The following is a 12,520-nucleotide window of genomic DNA, read 5'->3' on the forward strand; positions in this document are numbered from 1 at the left end:
AGTGACGGAGGCAATGAAAGTGCTAATCATACAAAACAAAGGAAGGAAAGACAAAGATCATATAAGATTTAAGAAGCAATTATAAAGATTGACGAGAATAGACAGTCAAACTGCTCAAAGGATCAAGATACAGGGAAAAAGATTCATGAGAGGACAGTCAAAAAGGAAAGAATTTGAGTCAACAGAGAATAAGGCAGGGACAGCAAGCATGACAGTTTGAGGGCAGTCCCATGTAATAAGAGTCTAAAATGGTTAAGGCAATGAATTTCATGACTTTAGGGGGTGTTGGATGGTTAATTTGAGGGCTTTTATTTGGCTTTTCTTGATCCCACAATAATGTGTGAACAAGACTAAGCAGCCAAGAGAATAAAACAGTGGTCTTTAGAACTGCCATAATAGCAACAAATCATGCACTTATGCCAAAGGGATCGAGCTCATAATATAAGCCTGACATGATCCAGTTTAAACCCTATCCAAAATGGGCTGTCATTTGAAAGTGGGCCATGGTGTCAAAGACAATAGTAAGAGGTAAATACTACTATAATTCAACCAATGATTGTGGGCTATCTACAAGGTATAACAAGAATCATGAAGGGAAGACATGGTCAAGAAAAAGAAAAAGACCAAGACAATTAGCTTAAATGACAACCATTGGAAACCATACAAGAATGCAGATCAAGAAAACAAATTTCCTTACAGCAGTGGCAGAGATATGATAGGAATGAGAAACCATACAAGAATGCAGATCAAGTAAATGAAAAATATAAGTTCCAAATAACAGTGCAAGCATTAAATAACATAGCCCTAAGGTAGTTGGAAATGAATAAATGGCAGGTTCGTGTCATTTGTTGAAAGGTGAAAGATATATCAATGTGCGTCATTACCATAACTGGTGGCAGGTGTTGCTCCTCTTGCAGTTAGAAACAAGTTCTCATCATTTCTCTTATGACTCATCTTCTTAAAAAGTAGTGTTCCCAACCATTCAAGCACTTCTGTATGATGATAACCTACTATCACCATGATTGTTCATGGTAAGATCCCACATGGACTAAAGAAGAAAGCTCACAAAAGAGAATTGAGTCTCTGAGGTAGTCAAGATGATGACAGTTATTTAATGACTAGAAGACATGAAATGCATAGATATCAATAATAGGTTTACAGAGAACAAGGGCACTTAGGCATAAATGACAGAGGTGCATAAGGGCAAGTGCTTATAAAAGGGGAACAGTAGGCATACATACTTCAGTGGCAAGAGGTGAGCACCATATAATGTGTAAAAGACTCTAAATTATGAGGATAACAGTGTTTGCAGGACAGGAGCAATGATATTAAGAGGATGCCCTATGACAGATAAAAGGCAGTCATCATAATGACTGTGAACAGCAAAACAAGAAGAAAAATGACAGCACAATGATACTTATCTGTCCTACATGGGCTTAAAGGTTAGAGTAGAAAGGAGAGGAGATCGCTGTGACAAAACACCAAGTGACTGAGCAAAAGTTGTAAGACATGAGAAGTTACATGGCATGGTTTGGCAGGGGAATGCCTAAGACAGTCCTAAAGCATTAAATTGATCTTCAAGGGAAAGGTAAATGAGAAAGACATGGAAGTTCATGAAGCTAATCACACTGAGAGGTACAGTTTGATCTAAGGACTGCTAAGTTTTAGTGCAACAAAGAGGCATATCTCTCTTCAAATTCAAACATATCCTATCTACGCTGGTGATAGTCATGAAAGACATAATGGGCCATGATCATGACAGGGACTAAGAAAAGACAGACATAGCAAGGTCAATAGCATTCAAGAAGATTAATAATGAACAGAAAGCATGAAAATCCTATTGACCCAAGCTATGGTATTCCAAAGAGATAATAGTCATAAAGAATAAAAGAGCAAACAATGTCATGAGAACAGCAAACAGTCATGACACTTGGTTCATTTATGTGACAGTCCTTTCTAGAACAGTGGCATGACAAGGCATTGAATGGTAGATATCATACCAGTCTTGTGAAGGTAAACAGGTGAACAACCACAAGAAAAAATGCATGAGATAACAGTCCTAAACATGAAAATCAGTCAAGAACAGCAAAGGGATCTGTTTTTTAGAGTTCTCCTTGCTCATTTTTGTTGCATGATATAAAGGTCACTAGAAGTAAGTGTATGCACAAAGGATCTATATGATATTGTGAGGACACAACAGGGAAAAATCTTAGTGATGTAGTTGGGGTTCTTTAAGAAAAACAGCATTAAAGGCAATTAAGTAGGATATCCTACGCCTCGAGAAGTCCTGGTTACTTCAAACTCTTAAAGAACACATGTCCTATCTCTTTTCTAATGGCATTCGAGACTATGATGGAGCAGTTTGACAAGTGGAACAAGGATATAGTGCAGTTTGGGAAGATTTTTGACCCAGTTTAAAGCGGTGTTCCACGGGGACGCATCCCCCCCCCCCCCCCTTTATGGTCGCGACTCGGAGACGAGGACGTCTCCGGTACGGTGGAACGGGGACGCGACGTCCCCCGCCACCAGAGACGAGGAGACGTCTCCGTGTCTCCCAAGGAGACGTTGAGATGTCTCCACGTCTCCTTGGGAGACGTTTGGGCATCTCCCTGTCCTTCGAGAGATGTGAAGATGTCTCTTGAGGGACAGGGAGACACCCAGACGTCTCTCACGTCACCCCCACGTATATGCAATGTTTAAAATTAAAATTGACTTTTTTGGGGGTTAAACTTTAAAGGGTAACCCTAATTGTACGTGGGCCAATAGAAAAATAACACCTGACACCTTTATAAAATAATAAAAATATTTTTAGCCTCGCCCCTCGACCCCGCCCTGTATCGTGGCAAGGAGCGCACAAGGGGCGCTGCCCCCAAAACCCCGTCAAAAAATATAGGGGGAAACCGCGCTGATGGAAGTAGGGAAAATTTAACCTCCGAGTCTGATTAGGCTCCATATAAAAACATAATTAGCATTGAAGAAATCTTGGTATTTAGATTTAGTATTTCAAATTTCCTATAGTTTTATTTGAAATGTAATTCTTATACCATTATACTATCATACATCTTTTCAAAACTAGTTTTTCAAGTACTATATGTATATGTATAACTATATCAGCACTACCACCCCACCACCCTCCCACCGCCATCCCCAAACTTAGGCCCTTGGTCCCCCGTCCTGGAAATCCGTCCCCCCGTCCCCAACGCCAGTGGAAACACTGGTTTGAAGGCATTTATGACAGCTTATAAGCAGTTTTCAACAGTTGCACCTATCTAGGAGAGTGAAGACAGAAGTTGCAAGCATCTTGGAGCAGATATAGGAGCTGATCAACCAACCTCAACGCATTTTTTAGCCTTTTCAAGAGATGATCAACAAAAAGAACATTTCCAGTGTACAAGAGAGGGACTTTGACCCAGCAACTAAGGGAAAACCTTGTCACTTTTCTTTCAAAGCATAATCCTAAATGCTAGGAAGCAGTTAGTCAAGGCTTGAAATCAACGCCTAGAGGCAGATTTTACTCAGTTCTTGCTTTTTTTGACATAGCATTGGAACTGCAAAGAGTTCTTTTCGGTTTTGATGACAAGTATTGTAGCTTGCAGCTCTTTCTTAGCAGAAATACTGTTTTGTAACTCAAAAACAGTCACTTTGTGCCTAAAAATAGCAATGTATATTTATTTTTCAAAGCATTTCTCAGGCTTGAATTGCTGCTACAGCACCTTAGATCAATCAAAAACACTGATTTTGCCTTCTCATGTCCCTGTTTTCTTGTGTATCTTGATGATAGATGGATGTTTCTTGTGATATTCATAACTCCTTGAGGTTTTGTTTCATCCCAGCACCTTGGAACAGGAAAAAACATATATATTTTGCAGGTTGTGCAATGAATGTTAAATAGCCCCGTGTTGTGAAAAATTATGTTTTCCTTCTCAAAACTGTGAAAATTCAAGCCTCCTTATGAAACATTGATGCAGAAAATATGCAAGATAGTTGAGTTGTGTAGAGAAACAGCTGAGTATCTTATTATTTTGTGTGTTAGAAACAACAGTACTGATCTAAAACATTTTGGTGCATCACCTTACTAGAGCATAGATTTCATTTCAAGTTCTTCTTTCCCTTTTCCCAGCAAGCAGTAGAAGTTAAATGAAGTACTAAAAAAGGATCCAGCCTACTGTGAAGATTCACTCCAACCTACAGGCAACCCACAGGCTCAGGAGTGTTTCCATGTATCAATGGATAGCTAAGTGAAGCATTTGGCAAGGGTGCATATCCGATTGATAACAAGTACAATACATCCTCTACTTGAGACAAAAGCAAGAGTTACTTCAAAAATTGCCTCAAAGATTTGATGACATTCACTCCAAAAATTGATGCAGCCTCAAAAGGTTATTTTGATTAGCTTAATGTATCCCACTTTTTCTTCTACGCCTGAGAAGAAAAAACTGTGGTTTGTGAATACATTCAATGAATAAATATTGCTTATAATATTCTTCCTCATGCCCATAAGATCCCCAATAACAATGAATTTGCTATAAAATTTATTCAGGGAGCATAATTGCAAAGGAAAAGAACATCCATACTTTGATCACAAGGAACTTTTTAGATAGATACCATACAACTCAAGCCAACGGCAGCAGGAATTTGTTATCTCAGATTAAAAAATTTTAAATAATCAGAATGCTTATCTCTTCTTACTCTCCATAGTAAACAACTACATTGCATATGAATTAAATTGTTCAGAGTATCCAAATTAGATGATTTTGATTTTATTGTAAGTATAGCAGCTGAAAACTTGTCTTTCATCTCCAGCGAAATATATCAACTGATACTGATCTGCATGCTGCAAGATTTAGATTTCCAGAAGATGAACTATTGAGGTAATAAATTACTGTTAGGCAGCCATAACTATTTTAGGACTTGCTGATTCAAGATTTGAGATCACTTTGTAACAACGCTCACAAAGCGTGGGATGATCCACAAATGAGCCAACTGCTTGAGAGTAGATCCAACACCTTTTGCATTTGGCCCCATCTGCACGAGATACCCCAATCCACAATTCACCTGCTCCTGGTGAAGAATAGGTTCCAGTGTAAGCTGCACCAGTGCTAGATGTGTGTTCCATTGAAGGTAGAACTTCAACCTGAGAAGTTATAAAAATCCTATGTAACTTGTCTGCATCATCACCTAGTGTAGACATCTCATGGAATCTTCTAAGCAGGTTTACATCGGAGCTGCATAAATAAACCTTAGCATCTAAACTTGCACCGATCAGTTTTCCACCTCTAGCCATCTCCAAGACCTTGTTCACCTCTGTTCTAATCTCAAGGACATTTTCCCAGTACTTAACATCCTGTTTTGTTAGTTTTAACCATTCATCATCAATCCTTGGCCATTGTGCTTCAAAAACAAACTCTGCTGCTGAGCCATCTTCCCTGAAATGTGTAAATGGCATATGCTGCCATGCATCCTCAGCCATGTGAGGTAGAATTGGAGCTATAGCTCGCACAATGCAAAGTAGATGAGCTGCAAGAACGGTTTGGCAACCCCTCCTTGTTTGGCTGTTTTTACCACCAACATAAAGCCGATCTTTGGCAACATCAAAGTAAAAATTTGATAAGTCTACAATTGCAAAGCGTTGAATAGTTTGGAAAATTTTATAGAACTGATAGCTCCCATAGCTCTGTTTGATATTGCTGATAACATTAGCTAGTTGGTACAGTGCATACTTATCAATCATTGGAAGATCCTTATAGATAATAGAATTTTCTGGCTTCCAATCATGAAGATTTGAAAGAAGATATCTCAATGTTCCACGCAGTTTTCTGTATATATCAGACATTTGCTTGAGGATTTGTGGACCAATCATTGCATCACCAGAATAATCCACACTTGACACCCAAAGTCGTAGGACATCTGCTCCATATCCGGGAGCCTCCTTTTGATTCTTACCGCCTTCAATTACAATTTGGGGATCTATAACATTTCCTAGTGATTTACTCATTTTCAGACCCCTCTCATCCAAGACAAATCCATGAGTTAGAACACTCTTGTATGGTGCCTGTCCTCTGGTGGCAATACTGGTTAACAAGGAACTTTGAAACCACCCTCTGTGTTGATCACTTCCTTCGAGATATAGATCGGCAGGGTAAGCTAGTTCCTCTCTTTTTTCGACAACAGCGGCCCAAGAAGACCCCGAATCAAACCAAACATCCATGGTATCCATACCCTTTTTATAGTTTCCTGCTTCGCTGCGATAACTTTCTGGGAGGAGTTCCTCAATGCTCATGTGCCACCATGCATCACTCCCATTTTTTGCAATAACAGATTTTATATGTGCTATAGTTTCTTTATTCATCAATGGCTTGCCAGATTTCACATGATAAAAAACTGGAATAGGCACACCCCATGCTCTCTGACGTGAAATGCACCAATCAGATCGGCTCACTATCATGGATGTTATCCGGTTCTCAGTCTGGGAAGGAACCCATTTCACATTCTTGATAGCATCCAAAACAGCTTGCCTGAAGCCCCCCACAGAGGCAAACCACTGTTCCGTTGCTCTAAATATCGTAGGCTTCTTTGTCCTCCAATCATAAGGATATTTATGTTTATACGCTTCTTCCATAATAAGACTTGAGTGTTCATCTAAGCTCTTCACAATTGCCACGTTTCCATCACCCAAGACATCCAAACCAGCAAACTGCCCAGTTTCTTCAGTAAATTTGCCATTATCATCTACAGGAGACAGTACTGGAAGCCTATATTTCATGCCAGTCAAAAAATCTTCTTGCCCGTGGCCTGGGGCAGTATGAACCAACCCTGTTCCAGATTCCGTTGTTATGTAATCCCCACCTAGAACAACAGGGCACTCCCTATTTTCTAAGGGATGAGTATACCTACAATTTTCAAGCTCTGACCCACGAAATGTTCCCAACACTTCAAGTTCAACTCCCCACTTCAATTGTAGAGTGCTAACTAGATCTGCTGCCACTATAATATGTTGGCTGCTTTCAAAAACAAGCTTTTTAGCACCTGTGGTAAGAGTATCTATAGATGATTTTGCTCTTACCTTAACCACTGCATAAAGAAGCTGACCATTGACTGCAACAGCAGCGTTTCCAGGAATTGTCCATGGGGTTGTAGTCCAGATAGCCAAACCCAAACTGGGTAGAAATCCTTTCAGCACATCAGGAGCTGTGTCTGCTACGTTAACCACTTTAAAAACAGCATAAACACTTCTTGATATGTGTCCCTCTGGATACTCCAACTCAGCTTCAGCCAGTGCAGTGCAAGACGAGGGGCTCCAATGAACCGGTTTCCGGCCTCTATAGATATGGCCCAGAAAAAACATTTGCCCAAATACCTCAATCTGTGCAGCTTCATACTCTGGAGTAAGTGTTAGATATGGATTGTCCCACTCTCCCCATATTCCATATCTCCTAAATGATTTCCTTTGAGCATTAACAGTTTTCTTCGCAAATTGGGCAGCTTTCTTTCTTAATTTCAATGGTGTAAGCTCTTTCCTTGCTTCTTGGTCTATAGACTGCAGCACTTTGAGCTCAATGGGCAGGCCATGGCAATCCCAACCAGGTATATAGTGCACCTTATACCCTTCAAGCAGCTTATATCTGTTGATAAAATCTTTCAGTATCTTGTTCAAGGCATGTCCAATATGCAAGTCTCCATTGGCATAAGGAGGACCATCGTGAAGAGTAAAAATATCCCCCTTATTCTTGTTTGCAACCCGATTTAATATCTGCTTCTCATCCCACAGCTTCTGTATTTCTGGTTCACGTGTTGTTGAATTTGCTCTGAGGGTAAAACTCGTCTGAGGTAAGTCAACCGTATGTTTGTACTCATTTTCATCTTCAGTTTTACCTTGAGATGTTTTATGCGCTGCCATAAACGAAACCTTCTCTCCAAATGACAGAGTTGAGCAAGACTTATCAGATATCAAAACAAGAAATGGGTATTGTTTTTTGCGGCATATAAATGCATTGCCAATACGTTTCAAACTGGGGATGGATGCAGAGCTGTGTTTAAGAAAAACCCGCATAGAAGAAAGTGCAAGACCAGAAGAAGCAACTAACAATCTATTTCCTCCTCTTAATGATGTACCTGTCAATGATGATGGAATGCTACCCCTGATCGGACGTCCAATTATTGCCCTCTCCATAGCCCTTGAACCCACAATGACGTCGTCGAGGTTATTGTATTCTTATTGCCGGCTTTCACCAATTTTTCCTCTTCTGCTTCTGCATCTGCATTGGTGGTTCCCAATGCATATGCCTCGTTGTTTCATGCTTGCTCAAGCAACTGTTTCTTATCCTAACCATTTAATTTGCAAAATCTTAAATATATGCAAACCTATACTGGAGTAAGAAAATTCTTCTTATTTTCGATCGTGTATTGTGGTTCTAAAGCCTCCATTCCACAGCTGGGTCAATTGTGTCTTGTTCTTTTTATTAATTACTGTAATGAAAATAAATGCTCTAGTGCAAATTACTTGGACAAATGTTCACAATTTAGAGCATGCATTTGAATAACTAGCAATTGCACCTTGGTGTGCAATGGGTACGCCGAAGATTTGTGGAAATTCGAGTAGGAAATTTTTTGGTCTATTCTTTGTATACAATTATGGTGTACATGAGGTCGCTTGGTAGACAAAGACATAGGGGTAGAGAGGGGTAGAGATAGAGAATAGAGAGAGATGGAGAGATAATGAGATTGAGATATAGGGAGAGATGGAAAAGGAAATATCGAGATATAGAGATTGAGAGGAAAAGATATATAGATATAGAGGTCTAGGAAGAAGGAGAGAGAGGGAGATATGTCTAGAAGAGAGGGAGAGAGGAAGATATAGGTAGAGATAAAGACAAAGCAAGACAAGATAAGGGAGACAAATATATAGAGAGATGCAAAGAGAGATAAAGAGATAGAGATAGGGAGATCAAGAGGGAGACATAGAAAGGAATATATATAGAGGAAGAGGTAGAGGGATTGATAGAGAGAGAGATATGGTGAGATAGTAATAGAGAGATAGAAGTATATGAAATATAAAGAGAGGGGGAAAGGGAGAGAGAGACAAAGATAGAGAAACATAGAGAGAGAGACCCAAAAAAAAAGAGATATATACAAATAAAGAGAAGTAGAAATAAAGATATAGGGGGAGATAGAGAGGAAGAGAGAGATATAAGGGAAGAAAACGTGAGTGTGTTAGATACGAGGGCAAGGAGTGAGCATTTGAGAGAGAGATGGGGAGATATAGCTCAAGAGTGGGGATATTATTTCTAGTCCTCTAGTGTTGATAGAATGATTTTTTTCAATCCACAAACACTTGAGATTCAACAACTTTCCATTTTGAATCAATACAACAACTTTTTTATCCTTTAAATCAAGAATCCTTGTATTGATTGGTCTTTCATCTTTCAATAAATATCTGACAAGAAAATGTAGATATTAATTCAAGGAGGAGAAACATATATGTCAAAAGAAGAAATGATTCTCATAGGTTGCCAGCCAATGACAATGTCTCCAAATGGAGATTGATATCAACTTGGATGCATTACAAGAGTGAAAAATAAGTTCAGTCACATCTCAAAATATCAATTGTGTATGGAAGTTATAATAGTACATACAACAGGACCATCGTGAACCTATGTCAATACAATATAACGCATTTACATACCTAGCAATGCATGTGTTTTGAATACATTTTACCATATTTTGTTATTAATTATGTTGTTGATTTCAATTATGTTTGATTTGATAATACAAGGAGAGTCTTCTATGGAGGTAATGGGGTTGCATATAATTTTGATAGTTTTGTAACCTATGGGAAAGTTGATCCAAGTCCTCTTAATGGTCAAGAAGAAACATCATATGTAGATCCAAGCGGTACATAAATTGAAACGGTATTCGTTTAAGAGGCCTTGAATGTTGTGATTGCCAATATGTTAATGCAATGATAATTCACCAAGCCTCCTTTTAGTTCATTGTTATCTAAGAAGAAATGTTAATTGTAAGAGACATATTTGAGAATTTATAGTAAGATTAATAGTGAACTGATGAAGTGAAGCATTGTCATAAAAAAGAGAGTTGTTTGTTTATAAAGTATTAGATATTTTAATTTGATTATTTTATTCAAATATTATGAAATTATAATTGAGCTAAAATCAGTTAGGTTTTAACCCTTTAAGCAATTTTAAAGGGCTGATATTTTTTTATAGTTAATCCTAAGATGATTTCTGATTTTGAAATACTATACAATCTATTCTTTTAAACAATTATATAATATATTCACATTCATAAAATAATGTAATCATGGTGAGATAATTTGTTACAATTATTAAAGATGTATTATTTAAATGGATTAGTGAGAAAATTAAATAGAAGGCTTGATCATGATGATATATATATATATATATATATATATATATATATATATATATATATATATATATATATATATATATATATATATATATATATATATATATATATATATATATATATATAACAATTAAAAATTATGTATAATAAATAAAATGCAAACACATTAAAAAAGTAATATAAATATAAGTTTTTATAATATAATAATTTTTAAAATATATATTTAATAATTTATATTATGTAAAATTAAATACAATGTATAATAATACATTAAAATTTTATTTTAATAACAGATTTAAGACTATTTAACAAACATAGTTAACAAATTTAAAACATAAAATTATTTAAAAATAAATAAAATAAAAAGATTAAAAAATATAATAAATTTATTAATAGAATAATATAGATGTAATATATATATATATATATATATATATATATATATATATATAGTAAGTAGCATTCCATAATGCTAATCGATTTACATACAGTATAGGGGTTTTCACCACGTAGCTCGTTCCAGGTTGAAGGGAAATGATAGGAGGTGAAAAAGGTGTGGGTCCGTCCATCCCAAAAAAGTAAATAATTTAATTGCCATCTTTTCCCAAAGACAAAAAGAAATTTAGGGCTTCTTTCAACCTTAAGGAATCGATGCTGCCCTATTTTCACGCTATAGAAAAATATAAATAATTGAATAAAAAGAGAAAAAATATCTAACGGCCAAACAACATGCAATGGTCTTGCATCGCCTATTAAATGATATGAACCCTTGATTGTTTAAATCAGTCGGTGCATTTCATATAGTGAAACGCCTTCGGCGTAATAAATGTAGAATTAAATCAATAAATTAATATAATTCTAGATGAAAATATATATAATTGTATATTTTAGAATTTGATTTATTGATGCATTGGAAAATAGGGTCTTAGTCAAAAGTTGTGTAGAGGAGAAAAAATGAACCACTCTAAAAGGTGGTCAAGACCCTTTGAGGACTTAAGTTTTAATTGTTCATTCGGAACAAATCTTTGAGATACGAGGACCTCTGAGTTTGTTCACTATAAAGGGAAAAGTGTGTTTAACTAATCTAAACTAGCTAATTAAAATATTTAGTTCATAGGAAATAAAAGTGCAAGTCACAAACTTTTTGGACAACTTTATAAGCTCTCTACTTAGGACGCATGTGTAGTGCACAAGCGTCTTGCATGAACAAAACTCGAAGGGTCATACCAAAAAGTATTGAATAACATGCACGGTGTTCTATGAAATAAATACAATAGAAATACTAAAATACGAAGTACATAACATAAACGAAATAACAAGAAGACCAAAAGAAGCAAAGGAATAGTTACAATTATCCATGAAATGAAGCTCAAACATCTTGCACGAACAAAACTTGAAGAGTCATACCAAAAAGTATCGAACAACGTGCACAATGTTTTATGAAATAAATACAATAGAAATACTAAAATATAAAGTACATAACATAAATGAAATAACAAGAAGACCAAGAAGAAGCAAAGGAATACTTACAATTGTCTACGAAATGAAGCTCTAGCTTAAGCAATATCCTCCTTCACTAGAACCTACACATAGAAGACTAATGACGAAATGTTGGGGTGGTTGTGTTTGGAGGTTTTCCTCAGTGAAACCCTCACTTTGGTGTTTCCACCTCCACCAATGGTCTTTAGACACAATCATAGACAAAATAGATAGATAGATGCATAAAAATGGATACAACTAAAATAAGATCAATATGCTAAGAATCACAATGCTAAGACAACTTTCAAAGTGCAAATATTGAGACCTACTCCTCCATCTATCAAGACTCGTTTGGTAGTGTCCACCCTTGATTTGACTTATTTTGACTAGAGTTGACTTTTATATTATGCTTGATAGACCTATCTAGACTATATTTTGATGATTTGGATGATGATTACTCATGTTCTTCAGTGACTTATGATTGATGTTAGACACTATTGGACATATGTTATTTTGATTATCTATATGGATGTTGGTACTATCATGATTGATCATGTGATTTGATGATATATGTACTCGAAGGATTTTATATGCTCACTATGTGATGGATTATTGATAGATTAGATTTATCATGGTTTTGATGATGATTATGATT

The 12,520-nt window shown here is 36.5% G+C and overlaps 1 protein-coding gene across 1 annotated transcript; it reads right to left on the reverse strand.

The window, feature by feature from the left end:
* Positions 1-4,553: 4,553 nt before the first annotated feature.
* LOC131068573 (isoleucine--tRNA ligase, chloroplastic/mitochondrial) lies at positions 4,554-8,386 on the reverse strand. The gene has a single exon (XM_058003801.2). It carries the CDS (start codon positions 8,168-8,170, stop codon positions 4,886-4,888), a length of 3,285 nt encoding a protein of 1,094 aa, XP_057859784.2. The 5' UTR covers positions 8,171-8,386; the 3' UTR covers positions 4,554-4,885.
* Positions 8,387-12,520: the final 4,134 nt, after the last annotated feature.

The sequence above is a fragment of the Cryptomeria japonica genome, chromosome 11, assembly GCF_030272615.1.
Source record: "Cryptomeria japonica chromosome 11, Sugi_1.0, whole genome shotgun sequence".
Classification (NCBI taxonomy): domain Eukaryota; kingdom Viridiplantae; phylum Streptophyta; class Pinopsida; order Cupressales; family Cupressaceae; genus Cryptomeria; species Cryptomeria japonica.

Bases quoted from the DNA above. Each gene is read 5' to 3' on its own strand.
- LOC131068573 (XM_058003801.2), bottom strand. From the start codon at position 8,170: ATGGAGAGGGCAATAATTGGACGTCCGATCAGGGGTAGCATTCCATCA.